General features: G+C 40.2%; 1 protein-coding gene across 4 annotated transcripts in view; it reads left to right on the top strand.

Annotated features, from left to right (window-relative positions):
• The window catches only part of SH3YL1 (SH3 and SYLF domain containing 1), a 43,909-nt gene that overhangs the window by 11,246 nt on the left and 14,755 nt on the right, over nucleotides 1-17,908 (top strand). For 3 of the 4 annotated variants that reach the window (XM_010350089.3, XM_003939431.3, XM_039475587.2), the window contains exons 2-6: nucleotides 8,021-8,131; nucleotides 11,321-11,434; nucleotides 13,566-13,630; nucleotides 16,264-16,376; nucleotides 17,593-17,721. In XM_010350089.3, the coding sequence (XP_010348391.1) occupies nucleotides 8,021-8,131; nucleotides 11,321-11,434; nucleotides 13,566-13,630; nucleotides 16,264-16,376; nucleotides 17,593-17,721 (532 nt within the window). The remainder of the gene's footprint in view (nucleotides 1-8,020; nucleotides 8,132-11,320; nucleotides 11,435-13,565; nucleotides 13,631-16,263; nucleotides 16,377-17,592; nucleotides 17,722-17,908) is intronic. The other variant, XM_039475591.2, reaches the window with a different exon arrangement.

The raw sequence follows: 17,908 nt of genomic DNA, 5'->3' as shown, positions 1-17,908 counted from the left end.
AACCAGTTTTCTATTGTGTTGTTTTTTATTGTTGTTTAGAAAACCTTTATATATTCTATATCCAAAATCTCTGTAATATATATGTATGACAGATATCTCCCAGTCTGCGGCTTATGTATTCTTATTTTTTAAAGTCTGCGGATAGAGCTTTCGAGCTTTAGTGTAGTTAAATATTTATGTGGTTTCCCTTTATTGCAATGCATTGTGTATGGAATTCCTTCGTCCCCAAATCATAAAGACATTCTCCATATTTTATTCTAAAAGAATTAATTTTTGTCTTTAATATTTAGTCTTTTAATAGAATTTTTTGTATATAATATTGTATTCTAATTTTCTTTAATTTAATATGAATAATAACTTATGCCAGAATAATTATTTAACTACCATGTCATCTCTGTCATATATTTTTAAAGGAGTATTATTTTTCTTTAGTGATTCAATAAATCATGCTGTATATTCTACAAACATTAGGTTTCCACCTCATATCCTATGCCATTATAAGTTTGACATGAGTACCGTAATAGCTGTATAATTTTTTAAATGGTGGCCTTTATTCATGATAATAGATGACAGATGAAAGTAGTGGAAAGCTCAGAGAGTGCTGTTGTATATGTAAAGACAAATGCTGAGACTAAAGTAAAATTTAAAATCAGCAAACCAAGCTATACACTTGCAACATGATTAAAATTATAGACAAAGGAAGTATGATAACAGAAAAAAAATAGGAAAAAAGCAGGAACAGAAAACATTACAGGAAATGTAAGCAGAAGAAAAATTCTCTAGTGTTCAACTAATTCCACATCAAATTGCATCATCCCATCTTTTTCTTCTGATGTGCCTATTCTGCCTCTTTGAGCCTCCCTGGGAATGGTGGGAATTTGATTTTATGGTAACACCCAGTGATTCTAAACATGAGCAATTTTTTGAACCGTTTTGATAATGTAATAAAAACCTTAAAATGTTTGCATTTTTTTTTTCTTACTAATTCCAACTCTTAAGATTCTCTCCCATCTGGGTGCAGTGGCTTATGCCTGTAATCCCAGCACTTTGGGAGGCCAAGGCAGGTGGATCATGAGGTCAAGAGATAGAGACCATCCTGGCCAACATGGTGAAACCTCATCTCTACTAAAAATACAAAAATTAACTGTGCGTGGTGGCATCCATCTGTAGTCCCAGCTACCTGGGAGGCTGAGGTAGGAGAATCGCTTTAACCCGGGAGGCGGAGGTTACAGTGAACCGAGATAGCACCAATGCACTCCAGCCTGGCAACAGAGCAAGATTCCATCTTAAAAAAAAAAAAGAAAGATTCTCTCCCAAGATAATTACTACCTGACAGTAACGCCTATAAAAGCTAAAAGTGGAAACAGTCTACATGTTTAGCAGTAGGAATCAATCGAAGCATACATCAAAACACAGACAGCGTTATTGGTGGGTGTAATGTTATAGATGTCTTTTATCCTTCATATTTGCATATCTGTACTTTTTCCTTTATTTTACAATGTACTTGCACATTGTACAAATAATTTCTGATTATGTAAAAATACAGAAATGTGGTTGCCGTGGTCGGGTCTTTTCCACTATGAAACTGAAAAAGAAAGTTCTGTAAGTGCTGATTCTTTTATAATTTGATATTTGACATTCTAAATCTTCAATGAATTTGGAGTTTATCTTTCTGTAACACAAAGCTGTGAATGAATTTTTGTTTTTCTCCTCAAACAACCATTATCTAGTATGTAATACATCATTTCAACATAGACTTGAGGTATCACTTTTATTATATATGAAATTTGTAAATATATTTGTGTCAATTTCTGAATTTTCTTTTTTGTAAGTTGATTTTACATCTGCTATTATGTATTAATCTTTGAGGCTTTGTAATGTGTCACAGGTTCTGACAAGGCTGGGCTCTCTCCTTGTTCTGCTTTTACATATTTTTTTCTAGCTCTTCTTGCTTGTTTATTTTCCCGTTTGAACTTGAAAATTGCTGTGTTTTGTTAAAAGACTCTTATAAGATAGGAGACAGATTTGATTTAATTAAGAAAAAAAACAGAAAAAAAGCAGCAAATTCAAAAGACAAGTGACAGACAGGGAGTCAATATTATTATATTAGCGAAAAATGATTAATTTAGTAATATATAAATCAATAAGAAACAGAGAGAAGCCAACTGTAAATGTACAATGTGCATGAGAAACATTTGACAGACAGAAATGTAGTCAGCATTGTTCATCATAAAAAACAAATGGAAAATGCCCGGAGAGCTACTGTCCGTGGCAGTGACATGGCTCCTGTTACTCACAGTCATGGTAAACAGCTAGGAAACTGGGCAGCTGCATGTGGAGCAATGTTTCCACATGTTGAACATGTCTGAGAATCATGAGATAAGGGGAACAGAAAATGGTCCATTAGTGGCCATTTTCTGCCTGGAGCACTTCCTAAACTGCAGGACAAGGAGGAGGCACCCAGAGCTCAGCCTCCTGCTGAAAAGAAGAGGCAGAAGTTGAGTCTGAAAAGCCCAAGGTAACTGGAATTTGCAGAGCATGTTACTAGCAATATGGGACCACTAAGGGAAAGAGCTCCAGAAATCTGCAAAGGGATCTCCTTGAGCCTTCAGCTGAAAGTTAAGTGCTATCTGTGTAGGGTGCTTCTTGCAAAGCAGGGCAAGAACAGCTGCCTTGAAGCTTTGAAGTGAACTATTCTCAGTGCCTGCACCAGGCTGGGGACAGCGGTTCCAAACAGCCACAATGGAGAGGGCTTATTAAACAACCAGGCACTGAGGGGAGAGACCAGAAGGGACACACTTTGATGGGTAAAATAGTTCTGCTACTCTAGACACACAAACAGAACACAACAATAAGCCAACAAATGATCAAGCTGATCTGCAAGTAACTCACCACCTGCTAACACAAAGGTCAACACTTTTAAGGAAGACAATGAAATCTAGGCACTCAACGTGGTAGTATCTACAATGCTCTTTTACTAAAAAGAAGTAAAAACAGGAAAACATAACTCACAGCTAGAAGAAGATTCAGTCAAAAACAGATCTAGGAATGGTAGATTATACTATTTAAACACCTATTTTACACAAAAAGAATAAAATACCTAGGAATACAGCTAACCAAGGAAGTAAAAGATCTCTACAACAAGAATTACAAAATACTGCTGAAAGAAATCAGAGATGATACAAACATGGAAAAACATTCCATGCTCATGGATAGGAAGAATCAATATTATTAAAATCACCATACTGTATAAAGCAACTTATAGATTCAATACTATTTCTATTACACTACCAATGACATTGTTCACAGAATTAGAGAACAAAATGATTTTAAGATTCATATGGAACCAAGAAATACCCCAAATAGCCAAGGCAATCCTAAGCAAAAAGAACAAAGCTGGAAGCATCATGCTACCTGACTTCAAACTGTACTACAAAGCTATAGTAATGAAAACAGCATGGTAGTGATACAAAAACAGACACATAGGCCAATGAACAGAATAGAGAGCCCAGAAATATGCCACACACCTATGATAATCTGATCTTTGACAAAGTCAACAAAAATAAGCAATGGGGTAAGAACTCCATATTCAATAACTGGTGATAGAATAACTGGCTAGCCATATGCAGAAGACTGAAACAGGACCCCTTCCTTACACCATAAACAAAAAATCAATTCAAGATGGATTAAAGACTTGAATGTTGTTAAAAGAAAAACTTCAGCCAAATTAAATTTTAAAGAGTTTAATTGAGCAACGGATGATTTGTGAATCAAGTAGCTCCCAGAATCACAGCAGAATCAGAGATTCCAGGGATACGTCATGGTCAGAACAAATTTATAGACAAAAAAAGGGAAGTGATGTACAGAAATCAGAAATGAAGTACAGAAACAACTGGATGAGTTACAGCTCATCATTTGCCTTATTTGAACAGTTTTAACACTCAGCAGCATATGAGTGGTTGAAATATGGCTTCTGGGATTGGCCAAGACTGAACTATTGTTACAGATGCATACTCGTAAATCAGGTTCTCAGTTTTGTCTGCATATTAAGTTAGGTTGCAGTTCATCTACAAGGACTCAAATATAGAAGAATGGAGTCCTTCTCATGTCATGTTTAGCCTGCTTTAACAATGTAAAACCTAAAGCTATAAAAACTCTGGAAGATAATCTATGAAATTCCATTGTGGACATAATCGCTGACAAAGATTTTATGATAAAGATGCCAAAAGCAGTTACAACAAAAACAAGAATTGACAAATGGGACCTACTTATACTAAAGAGCTTCTGAACAGCAAAAGAAACTATCAACAGAGAAAACAGATAACCTACAAAATAGAAGAAAATATTTGCAAGCTATACATCCAACAAAGGCCTAATATCCAGAATCTAAAAGAAACTTAAATTAACAAACAAAAAACAACTCCATTAAAAAGTGGGCAAAGGACACAGACAAAAGATTTAAATGGACGCTTTTCAAGGTATAGAAATAAGTATAGAAAAAAGTGTTGAACAACATTAGTCATCTGAGAAATGAAAATTAAATCCACAATGAAAGGCCACTATATACCCACTAAAATAACTAAAATTTTAAAAACTGGACACTGCACGTGTTGGGGAGGATATAGAATAACCAGAACTCTTACAAACTTCTGGTGGAAGCCTAAGATGTACAATCACTTTAGGGAACTCTGGTGGCTTCTTACATTGTTAAATACACATTTATCACATGAACTGGCAATTCCTATCCTACATAATTACCCAAGAGAAATAAAACATTTTTTCACAAAAGGCTTCCACAGGAACATTTATAGCAGTTTTATTTGCAATAGCGAAAAACTGGAAGCAACCTAATTGTCCATCAACAGTGACTGGAAGGACAAATTTTGCTATGTCCACACATTAGAATACCAGTTAGCAGTCAAAAAGGAAAAGCTTTTGATCTATGCAGCAATGTGTATGAGTCTCAGTATTTTTGTGGTGCGTAAAATAAGCTAGACAGAAAAGAACACACACTGATGACTTTATGTGAAGTTCTGACACAGACAAAATTCATGCACAGGGACAGGAATCATCAGATTGGCGCCAACCTGGGGCTTGGCATAGGAGTGGCCACTGCAGAAGGCATGGATGGAGTGGTCAGGAGTGGTCTGTACTGCTCTTTGTCCATGCCCACTGAGCTATACCTGTAACACAGGTAGCTTTCATTTTGTAAATTGTATCTCATGAAGTTGATCTGAAAAGTCTACACTGAGAGCCAATATTTTAACTATTCTGAAATAACATTGAGTAAAATAATGCAAAGTGTCAAAATACACTAATGCTCTGATGCCACCTGTTTTTACAAGGGGTAAAGAGCTACACGCATGGGTCATGCACACTTAATATTTCTTGCATAAAGTATCTGGAAATATCTTCCTCTACCATTGATGATTCTTGGGATGGATTTTTTTTTTTTCCTGGTTTGGATCTTGCTAATACTCTTGTGTTGAGCCACAAAGAACTGATAATGACATCTTTTAAAGAAATTAGAACTTCAAAATGACCCTAAATCAGTTTTCACTTTTTAAAATTTTATTTTATTTTGAGACAGGGCCTTGCCCTGTTGCCTAGGCTGGAGTGGAGGGTCCAGTCATAACTCACTGCAGCCTTGAACTCCCGAGTTCAAGTAATCCTCCTGCCTCAGCCTCCTGGGTAGCAAGGACTTCAGGTGCACACCACCATGCCTGGCTAATTTTTTAAATCTTTTTATTGGTAGCGACGGAGTCTCACTATGTTGCCCAGGCTGGTCTCAAACTCCTGGCCTCAAGTGATCTTCCTCCCTTGACCTCCCAAAGTGCTGCGAGTGCCCAGCCAGTTTTCACTTTTAAAATAAATTACATCTTTCAAACATACCAGGCACCAAAATATATCACATTTTATTAGAAATATTTATATTTGGCTAAATAAAAGAAGGGGATTTTTTTCCCCTGTGCTCTTTGATCATTTGATCTGTTGAAAGTGTAAACCATGAGTTTACACTTGAGATCTGACATGGGTCTCAGTCAATTTTAAAAGTTTATTTTGTCAAGGTTAAGGACGGCCCATGACACAGCCTTAGGAGGTCCTGACAACATGTGCTCAAGGCAGTCTGGGTATAGTTTGGTTTTACACATTTGAGGGAGACACATTTAAGGGAGACCTGAGACATCAATCAACATATGTAAGATTGGTTCTGTCCAGAAAGGCGGAACAAACTTGCCTTCTTCTGAGTTTGATTAGCCTTTCGCTGAGTATGTGATTTACAGGAATGGTCACTTATGACTTAGTCTGGTTTAGTGAAACAACAGGGCAAAGGGAACACTCAGATACGCGTTTGTCTCCGTGAGCAGAGGGGTGAGTCTGAGTTCTGTTTTCCTTTTGTTCACAAGGGATTTCCTTGTGGGCAAATTGTGAGGAGGTGTGTGGCTTCATACCTTTGTAGCTATCTTATCTAGGAATAAAATGGGGGGCAGGTTTGCCTGGCAGAGTTCCCTGCTTGACTCTTCCCATGGCTGAGTGATTTTGGGGTCCTGAGATTTAATTTCCTTTGACAAAAGCAAGCTTCCTTTAGCATACTTCATCTACATTCTGCCAATTACCGAGGTGAAACAGTGGAAACGATTGCCTTCCACCTTCCAGGTCCTGAGGTCCCGCAGTCATCATGTGCCTCTTAACTAGACCCTGAGACGAGAGCTCCCCAGCCTCGGGGCTCTCGTGGGCCTGCGCTGACGGCAGCAGATTGTTTCCTGTGCTGATCCCTGATCCCTTCTCCGATACACTTCGGAGATGGAAGAATTGTGTGAGCTTGTTATGCCAAACCCTCTGACGAGTGTGCGAATGTCCAGGCGACCTGTGTTAAGTGTTAAGTGCCGTAGAAGTGCAGGCGTCATTACCTGTAGACTCAGTTCCTGAGTCTCCTAGAGTTTCGCCAACAGGAAAGTCTACAGGCAGCCAGTTCCAACATTTCTGACAAGAATAGCAAAATATATTAAATCTTATACTACATATTGTAGTTACAAAATATATTTACTTTTTAAATTTTAATTATTATTTTAAATTAGTATTAAAGCGTGTTGATTGCAGGAAGAGGATGCATAATGGGGAGGTTTGGCCAGGTTTTGTTTAAGATCCTTTAGGGTCCCAGGATTTTATAATTTCTGAGATTCTGAGAGTTTAGAGTTTCACACTCTCAACATAGCTTTGATTCATTAGAAGAAGAGAGATGATAGGGTCAATGGGGATTTAGAGTTCATTTTTTTGGTAGGCCATGCTGTGTTAATGCTTCATTGTGTTGCCGAAAATGGGTCGCGATCCAGACCCCAAGAGAGGGTTCTTGGACCTCACGCTAGAAAGAACTCAGGGCGAGTGCACAGAGCCAAGTGAAAGCAGGTTTACTAGTAGGAAAGTTAAGGAATGAAGACGGGTGCTCCATAGGCGGAGCGTGGCCCGGGCTGCTTGAGTAAGGATACATAGAGTTGTTGGTCGACTATACGCTGAACAAGGGGCGGATCATTCATGAGTTTTCTGGAAAAGGGGTGGGCGATTCCCAGAACTTAGGCTTCCTCCGCTTTTCACACTATTCAGGGAAACTTCCTGACGCTGCCGTGGCATTCGGAAGCCGTCATGGCACTGGTGGGAGTGTCTTTTAGCAAGCTAACACGTGAGAATTAATGTAAAATGAGCAGTGAGGGTGACCACGTTGCCATGCTGGTTTCGGTGGGCTTGGCTGCGGCTCCTTTGCCGCACGCTGTTTCATCAGCAACGTCTTCACGGCCTGTATCTTGTGCGGACCTCGCATCTCGGCCTGTGACTTGGAATGCCCAGCTCCTGGGAATGCAGCCCCGTGGGTGTCAGCCTGGCTTCGCCCAGCTCCTGTTCAAGATGGAGTCCCTCTGGTTTGAACACCTCTGACAGTTGTGTATGAGAAAAATGAAATTACAATCAATTTCTCACTTCTGTTTAGTAGAATTTTTCATTAAAATACGTTTTTTTCATCTTTCAGTGAATAACCCTATACCTTCCAATTTGAAATCAGAAGCAAAAAAGGCTGCCAAAATATTAAGAGAATTCACAGAAATAACTTCCAGAAATGGACCTGACAAGATCATTCCTGGTAGGTAAATAGGATGAGTGCTGTTTGTCTCCAAATGTTTTTTCCTAAGCTGTTTTTTGCACTCTTCGACCCTCCATTTCAGGCAGAAGCCTCCGTCACTGCCAGCAGGTGGTTCCACCAGCGTCTTTCTCGTGGCTCATCCAGGGATGCTCTGGAAACCACGACCTGTTCATCACCACTTCCAGTTATTTCCAAAGGGTGTTCACAGCACAACTCATTTCATGCAAAGGAGATCCGAATGCCAAGTCACTTTGGCAATGTTACAGACCAGCCTTCCTCGTAATCACAGCACGTGACTCAGCTCTGTTTGGAAAATTTGTTATTGATATAAGAACCTTAATAGTGATAGAATAATGATGTTAATTATTGTCGCAGTCCTGCCACTTCTCCCATCATGAGGAAATAGTCCTCACAGAGCCCTGCTACTCCAGGTGCAAGGGGTCTGGACAGGGCCAGCTGCAGGTGAGGCAAACCAGCCAGGCGTCTTCCCTCCCCGTCTCTCCTTTTACATAGGCTTTTCCTCCTGCCTCCCACCCCAGGTTCCGGCGCCCTAAGCACCAATTGCTCCTGCTCCACTTCAGCCCTCTGCAGCCTCGCCTGTCCTTTGCATCGCGCGCTAAGAACTCTGCAAGCTAACCGCGCAAACTCACCAGCTAATCTCACACATAAATTTTAATTTTGTGTTTTCTCCTTGCACATGAGACATTTACATTCTCTAGTGGTTTAAGAAGACATTAACCAGCAATTCCCAACACAGATGTGCATCGGTATCCCCAGGCCGTAGAAACACAATTCTTACACTTTGCTCCAAACCTGCTGCATCAGACTTTTAGTGCAGTGTGTCCAGGAATGCATGTTTTACATGTGGTTTTTTGTGTCATTCTTATGACTAGTAATTCTCTGACTAGTGACCACATAAGCTCTGGTCCAGAGGGGCATCTTTGAAAACCGTAGCCTGTTCATCACCACTTCTCGTTGCTTCCAGAGGGTGTTCACGGCATGCTTGTCTCATGCCAGTCAGCCTGGACAGTGTTTTACACCAGCCTCCCGCTTTGTTAATCACAGTGCATGACTCTGAGTCCTGCATTAAAGAGCTAAGTTTAATTTTTCTAAGCCAGATAGCTGAAGTTATTTAATAGAGCTTTAAATAATGTTTTAAAAACTCGTTACTGTTTTAATAATGTGAATCATGACATTAATCACTGTTGCACTGGCCCAGTGACTTCTCCGGTCTGGAGAAAACAGTGCTTGGTAGAGCCTCGCCATTCCAGGTGCCGTCTGAACCCGCACCTTGGTAGACCCTGGGAGCTCCTAAGCAGTCTGCTCAGATGTCACAGATCTGTCTGCACTGCTCACACGGTCCCAGTGAGGCACACACACACACACGAGTTTCAGAAGCACTGCTTTAGAGCTGAAAGAAAACTCGACAATAGATGTTCAGTATCAGTATTCTGAAGGAGTCACTCTCAGTGGGTGAAGCTCAGAAAATGGAATTCTGTTTGTGTGGTAGCGTAAGAGATTGCCCTGAGGTGTGGGTGTGGCAATGAGGAGAGTTCCACAGCCAGCAGAGAGACAGGCTCCCTTCTCTCACCGGGGAGTCTGATGGGGCTTTATGTTTACATTAAAACAAAGATGCTGTATCACAGGGTAAACAACTGCATCTACAAAGCACTTAAACGAGACACCCAGGTCTCTAGACCTTCCAGTGGTGTGTTTGGCTCCCAGAGAGAGAAGTGAAGCTTAATTTAACAATTAAGTCTATAATTGTTAACATTCTATGTTATAAATCAAAAGCTAACTGGCAGATTATTGAGGGATTATTAGTATTTCAGTTCCCTGAATCTGAGTAGAAATCTATAAAAATATAGTTGACATGTGGAATATATTCATTTTAAAACCTGTTTTTGTTAATATCTAATTCTCAATAGGAACAATAGCAACTCTAGAACATTGAAAACAGAATGTGGGGAAGACATTCTGCCAACAGGTGGCTGTAAATACAAACCTGCACGATGTATGAACAGCTCTCAGTCTTATTAGAGTATAACTACAACCTTTTAAAATACGAAAGTACACTTAATAGCCAGCCATCCAGGATGCAACCTTGTTCTCCATAACTTTCTTACTAAGAACAGCTCCACACATGTTCCGCCTGCGAACTTCATGGTCTTGAATCAGTTATTTCCAAAGGTCTGTTCTTAATTTAAATTTTGAAATGGTGGCATAATTATGTGAGAATTTTGGTGTCCCCTTGGGGCATCTGCAAAACCTTTGCTGTGTGTACTAGAGCACCATGTCTGGCTTCACTTTCTTGGCGGAATATTTGATACAAATAATAATAAATTAAACTACCTTAAAGTTATATGCTAGGCTTCCCTCGTTAGTTTGAAAGAGGTATTATTGTGTTGTAGATTCACAGAATGGTGTGGCACTATATTCAGTGGATACATATACTAATAACCCTCATTTATGTAATGAACGTCTCTGAAATGTGAATAAACTGATATTTTTTAATTGAACATATTATCAGTGTACTAGGAGTTAAGTGGCACTCGAATGCTATAGCAGATCATTTTATACTGTTAAAAATGTTTTAACATTGAAAAATTATTTTTCTGTTTTTGAATCCAAATTTTTATATTAATACAAGGTTAATTTAGCTAGATGGCTTTAAGATCAAAGTTCGAATTCATGTGGCCTTTTGGTAATTTTTAAAGTTTTTCCTTAATACTATATGGATCTTAATTTCTTTGAAAATAGTAACTTTTATCTTTTATATTGTATACTATATTCTAAATTAATTGAAATTGCCAAAATATTTGTCCTGCTAATAAATAACAATAAAATATCTTTCAATAATCTAATTTATCTAATTTATTTATGAAATAATTTGCCTAATAAATTTGATATTTGAAAGATATTTTATTGATATCTATTAGCAGTGCAAATATTTTGCAGGATTTGAGGATATTTAAGATGTTGTGTTTAGCACTGCAAAAATAGCAAACACAAAAAACACGCGTGGGAATAGAGAGGCCTTGTGCCCGTCTGTTAAGCGACTGGCTTTTGTTCATTGCTCCTGTGTGCCCTGAGCTGAGCCCTGTGCACGCTGACTCTGTGTAACACGGGCTCGTCTATCCCGGCACCTGGATAAAAACGCTTACCTTCCACTGTTTTCCACGTTAACAGCTCACGTGATTGCAAAGGCTAAAGGCCTCGCAGTTCTGTCTGTGATCAAAGCCGGGTTCCTGGTGACCGCCAGAGGAGGCAGTGGGATTGTGCTGGCACGCCTTCCAGATGGAAGTAAGTTGGCATCTGCTCACCGGGGCAGAGAGTCTTCGTTCTTTCTTCGGTCTGTTTGCAGTATGCACACATTGCACAGCGAGCAGGACAGGTTTCCCGCACAGCAGCGGACACCTGCGAAATGAGGCTACTCCACCGAACGCGCAGTTTGGTGTCACGAACAGGCGCGGGAACCGCCTGTCTGGCTCTCTCTGTCCTCAGAATATTAGACAAGCCTGGGCAGTGGACCCAATTTTGTTTTGCATGCCTTTTGTGATTCTTCCACGGAGCAAATATTTAAACATGGCAGTATATGCATTTCTTTTGTTTAATATGAATTCTTATCCCTCAACTTCATGGTATGGCTGCTTTCTTTCTTTTTTTTTTATGGAAATTGATATGAAAATAAGGGGCCACATGTGAACTTCTTTGTTTCTGTGGTAGATTATAGAAACCATGACATTGGAAGAATTTTCCCCAAGGCAGAATTGTATCAAGAGCCAGTATAATCTAGTTTTACTTTTGGGCTGAAATATACTACTTGATTCTTTAGAGTTGAAATCAAAATATTTGTTATGAATCCCAAGTACCAATATTTATAATAATATTTAAAGTGGACATAGGGGTGTCAAAACCAACAAAATGCTCTTTATACCAATTTAACATTTGCTGTTCAGTGAACACATTTTTCTATCGGTAGCAGTTTTTCAGCATAGATAACTTTATTATATTTTGAGCGAGCATAGGACACTTAGAATAAATATAGAAAATACATGTTTGTGAAACACAGCCTTTAAATATCAGTCACCAGGATTCACCATTTCTTACCAAGTTTGCCCCACAGTCAACAAGAATCTCTTCCTTAATATGGGGGTCCATTTTTATAGCTGTGTGTACCTTTGAAAATAAGAACACAATTATCTTTTTTCAAGCATTATCCAAATTTCCATGAGCAGACATCTCGGCAGTAAAACCAAATGAAATAGAGGCTCAGTTCAAGGGGTCCCATTGTCAAATGGGACTCAAAGTCTACGAGAAAGTCCCCAAGTGTCTCAGGTGTCCCCAGCTGCTCCATTGACCAGATGACTTGCAGACCGAAGGGAGGGACGGTCAGTACCAAGCCCTGGGCTCCTCTCAGAGCCCAGGCAACCTTCCTACTGGTTTCAAAACCCACAATTCTCTCCCTTCTTCCTGAGCTGCAGCTGCTGACTCTACTGAGAGTAATTTAAAAACTGTCCAAATAAGGCACGACACGTTCCCCCAGGATCCCGGCCAAGACCAGGCATCTTAACACAGGGACAGTTCCTAACACAGGGAACAAAAAATAACTTTGGGTTTATCAGACACGAATTTCTGTAACCCAAACTTCTCTAAGCCTGGATGGGATAGTTCTGGAAGTATTCCAGCAATATTCTATTATCTAGCATGCATGGCAGCAACAATTTTCAAAAAGTGCTTTGGCCAGACTATCCCCCACCAGATGGAAAAAAAACATTTTTCTAGACTTGTTTAACATTACTGTTTCTATATGAAGAAAAATAAGCATATAGTAATCCTAAAATGTGCCATATCATGGCAAATGGAATTACTGTACTTAGTTTCTAAATGTGATTTATCTTGTTAGAATTTTAATAACCTTGAATTGTACCTATTTCTTGTGCTTAAGCATTAGAGGTGTTAAAACAGTTTTGCCTTCAGAAATTTACAATGGAAACAATTATCATGTTACTGTTAGACAATAAACTCTATTGAATCCTTCTGATCGCTTAAATCTATGGCAAAATTCTAGCTGAAGACTAGAGCTACAGCTAAGTTGCTTAAAAATGTTGACAGTTGAAGTCACCAAGTGCTATGTACGGTTAATGGTTAGAGAACCAGTGGTTTGGTATTAAGCGTGTTGGTAGAGAGAGATTAGAGGAGGTGGGCTCGTGAGGCTGCGAGACTCAGAATGAATATCTAATCCTTTTCAAATATTTTTAACTATTTGAAAATTGCATATTCTTTTTGAAGAACACTTTAAAATAGTGGGAAATACCAAATCTCACTATTTTAAATAGAAACATCTTTAGATTTTAGCATTTTTCCTTCCTATATTTACATGTTGAGGTGTTTTAATGTTGGGGTAACTTTTCTGTCTTTCTGTTTTTATTAGCATGGTCTGCACCCTCAGCCATTGGGATAGCCGGCCTTGGTGGGGGATTTGAAATAGGAATTGAGGTGAGTGGGCTGTGCATAACCATACAACTGCCATAGCCTCCGGAGACAGCCCAGCCGAGGCGCCGCCTGTGAAAACAGAGGTTTCCTGGTGTTCTTATTGTTACCATTGACACCTAGGGAAATGGTTTCCTTTCTTTGCTTGATGAATGTCTAACTAAAGCTATCTGGTGGTTCCCACTGTCTTTCCTTTCTTTCATCAGGAGTAGGGCTTCTCTCATTCGCCATTTTATCTGCTTCTGTCTCATGCACTTCTGCATAACCCCCGGCCAACTGTCATTGGCAGTTTATGGACAGCTCATGGCAAAGCCACCGTCTTCCTTCAGGGGGCATCGAAATCACCTGGCCAGGGCATCACCATTTGTGGCAGAATCCTCTTCTGTAATGTAGGTTACTCAAATGCCTTCCAATTCTATAAGTAAAGAAGAGTTTCACGTTACCTAAGTGTGTAACGTTGCTCCTGGGATTCTGGCATCTGTCGGACGGCGTGGACATTGCACGCCAGGAGGTGCACGTCCACAGAGGTCTCCTTCACGGTGATCCTCTCAGGGCTGATGCTCATCTCCAATCCGTTGTTTTATTTGTAAGGGACTAGAAATCAAATTTCCGGGTACGCTCAACTCATTTTCTTCTCAAATTTCAATTTCTTCCTAAGCTAGCTACCCTGTGTAAATTTGCTCCCTTGTCATGGTTTTAAATTCCCTCAGCCTTTTTAGGAGGAAGTATTTCTAACTCTTCTCTCATCTTTTTTTAATCTTCTTTACTCACTGCTGTATAAATCCCTAGTATAAAAGGAATGTATTTTAGTTTTGCTTATCATGATGGCATTTTTGTACTATATGCAACCAAATCACTGCTTTCCAAAATCTCGCCCTCTGGTGGAAAGTGCATTTTCATCAGGGACTGTGGCTTTCCTCGCCTTCCTTCTCACCTCCCTCCTTCCCCTCTCCCCACCCCCACCCAGTCCTGGGCCCTCCCTGCAGAAAGGCCGTTTTCTCTCCACAGATCCTGCTGCTAAACTGCTGGCTGTGCTGAGCCACCCTCTTCTCCCACCACCCTCTGGCTCCTTGTGAGGCTGGGGCGTGCTGTGAGCATCTGGGGCAGGCCTTGAGTCTTTATTTCAAAGATGATGAGAGACTCAGTCATGAACTCTGATCTCTCTTTAGTTCTTGTGAAATAAGAACAAGATAATCCTGTGTTTTTTGGTGACACTACCAATTAATCTGACAACCAGGTCAAGAGCTGCACAGACAGCCTGGGAGCCTGTGAGCAGCAATGGCCCTCGATTTATTTCCACGGCTTACAAGAAGGCGCAAGACAGGCTTCCTGCAGGGATCTGGAGCCGTTGAACAAAAGAGAGTAGTGGAGTTCACACCAAAATATTTTTAATTGACTCTCTCAATAGTTTCATGAGGTGTAAGTAGTACACCTTAATGAGGTGTAAGCAAATTTTAAACACAGAGACCCAAAGGCTGGTTAAAATACCCCCAGGGTACACAGCTACTGAGAAGAGAAGCTGAGATGGATGCTGGTTCTCCACACCCCGGGGTGCCCTGGCCCATGCTGCCTCTCATTTGATGGGTCGCGTTATTTTTCAGTTCTAACCTTGGGCTTCCCCACTACAGTGATGAATTAGAGAAGCAAATCCTTTCTCCATGTTGACATGCCTTGAGCATTCAGCTGAGTCTCATTGTAGTTTCTGCTTTTATGTAGAGAAAAATTAAGTCAGTCGGGCATAGTGGCTCACACCTGTAATCCAGCACTTTGGGAGGCTAAGGCGCGTGGATCTCCTGAGATCAGGAGTTCGAGACCTGCCTGGCCAACATCGTGAAACCCATCTCTACTAAAAATACAAAAATTCGCCAGGCGTGGTGGTGGGTGCCTGCCATCCCAGCTACTCGGGAGGCTGAGGTGGGAGAAACACTTGAACCTGGGAGGCGGAGGTTGCAGTGAGCTGTGGTCACAGCACTGTACTCCAGCCTGGGTAATAAGAGCAAAACTCCATCTCAAAAAAAAAAAAAAAGAAAAAGAAAAATTAAGTCATGGAAGTAGGCATTCCTAATGGAAACTACTCTGCTTTCTGATATGTTGAGCTTCTGTGACCTGCAGCGCAGTGGCCACGTTCAGCTTCCTAGTAGGGGCACCCCTTGCCCGAAGGGACGTGTAGAAAGCCTCCCAGGGCCTTCAGCCCCATAGACCCTGCTGCCGTGCTCCTCGGGCTTGGCTCTTACAAAGTGTTTAGTTTGATGAGATCAGAGAGCATGTTGGAGTCCTTCCTCCAACCTTTGTTTGATTTGTTAGCACTGACAGTTCACCTAACCCCACCAAACCCTGGAATCACCACCTACATGACCAGGCTGCTTGGAAGATTAAAGGACATGATGCACGTATAGCTCACAGTATACACATGGCACACAGTAAATGCTCACTGCAGTTTGCTGTAATTACCGGCGGCAATATTGACTTTATAATTCATCAGCTCAAAATAAAAATAGGACTTTCGTTTGACGTTCTTTCCTGTCTATATTGATATTTTGCTACACATTGCATATGGTATAGTTGAGTTTTAGTCAAGATAAATTTTAAATGATATTTAGTCTTAACCATCTTTATATCAGTGGGTTTCTACATTTTAGGTATCAGACTTGGTGATAATTCTGAATTATGACCGTGCTGTAGAAGCTTTTGCGAAAGGCGGAAATCTCACCCTCGGCGGGAACGTGACTGTGGCTGTGGGGCCCTTGGGAAGGTGAGTTCTTTGAATAGATGTTAGACAGTAAAGATTTAACAACTGCATATTTTATTTTACATTAATAGGAAATTGAGTTAAAATGAGCAGATTTAGCCGGGCGCGGTGGCTCAAGCCTGTAATCCCAGCACTTTGGGAGGCCGAGGCGGGTGGATCACGAGGTCAAGAGATCGAGACCATCCAGGTCAACATGGTGAAACCCCGTCTCTACTAAAATACAAAAAATTAGCTGGGCATGGTGGCGCGTGCCTGTAATCCCAGCTACTCAGGAGGCTGAGGCAGGAGAATTGCCTGAACCCAGGAGGCGGAGGTTACAGTGAGCCAAGATCGCACCATTGCACTCCAGCCTGGGTAACAAGAGCGAAACTCCGTCTCAAAAAAAAAAAAAAAAAATGAGCAGATTTATGCATCCCCAGATTTATATTGCCCAGAGGATTCGAGGTCATCACAAATAGGAACTTCACAAAACACAGCCAGTGAAATAAGCTAGAAAATCTGAAACCAGAACACACAAGAAGAATGAAATGTTTTAGAAACATAGGCCATTGTATCTGTCACACTTGAACACAAGATCCACCTTAAGCTTTGAGGGAGCCAAAGGAAGTCAGATTTTGTGATAAAAGTTCAGCTTCAATCAGGAAAGAAAAAGATTTTTTTCAAAGTAAATCATAAAAATTGGAAATGGATGTGTTTCTTTGAGCCATGGTTATAGTACTTAAAGTGTATTTTTCTTCTCTATTAATGAAGTGCTAGTCTAGGATTAATTGTGCAATATCCACACTATTTATAGAAGTTACACAGTAAAATTAGCTAAAAATGTTTCTGAGTTCCATGAAAATATGCAATGCAAAAAGAATCCAAATTCTTTAGCACTCTTGAGATGTATTTTCCAGTTTTAAGAGAGGAAGATCCAGTTGGAGAATAACAGATTTGCAAATTTTTAAAAATATATTTACACACTCTGCACTGTATTCTTTTGCAACACAGTTCTCTATTATCATAGCCTTCTGTAATACCTTTATATATGTTCTTCCCCCTGGCCTGTTTCTCCTCTAGACCACATTATAACATCTAATTTAGGCCTACAGTAAGTAAAACAAAGAAACAGCTGAAGAAGGTACAGAAGGTAATTGCGCTAGAAGCATGCTATTTAAATGGTTATCTTCAGGCTTAGAGCTGCTCGCCGCTTTGTGATGCAAAATCTTGTGCTCTGCAGGAACTTGGAAGGAAACGTCGCCCTGAGAAGCTCAGCCGCTGTCTTCACCTACTGCAAGTCCAGAGGACTCTTTGCAGGCGTGTCTTTAGAAGGGAGCTGTTTGATTGAAAGGAAAGAAACTAATAGAAAGTCAGTTCAAGTTAAAGCAATTTTAATTTAAAGTGTGACGAGAAAATAATACTTCAAAAGTTGATACAATTTGCAGGGTACATTTATATATTCTTTTTACAGTGTGATTTTAAGTGTGTATCTTACATTTAAAAATCAAATATAGAAGTAATATATGCTCTACAAAATGCAGAACATGCACAAAAAA

This window comes from Saimiri boliviensis, chromosome 1 (genome assembly GCF_048565385.1).
Source record: "Saimiri boliviensis isolate mSaiBol1 chromosome 1, mSaiBol1.pri, whole genome shotgun sequence".
Lineage (NCBI taxonomy): Eukaryota > Metazoa > Chordata > Mammalia > Primates > Cebidae > Saimiri > Saimiri boliviensis.
The sequence above is the reverse complement of the archived record's forward strand: the minus strand, read 5'-3'. Positions and strand labels throughout refer to the sequence as shown.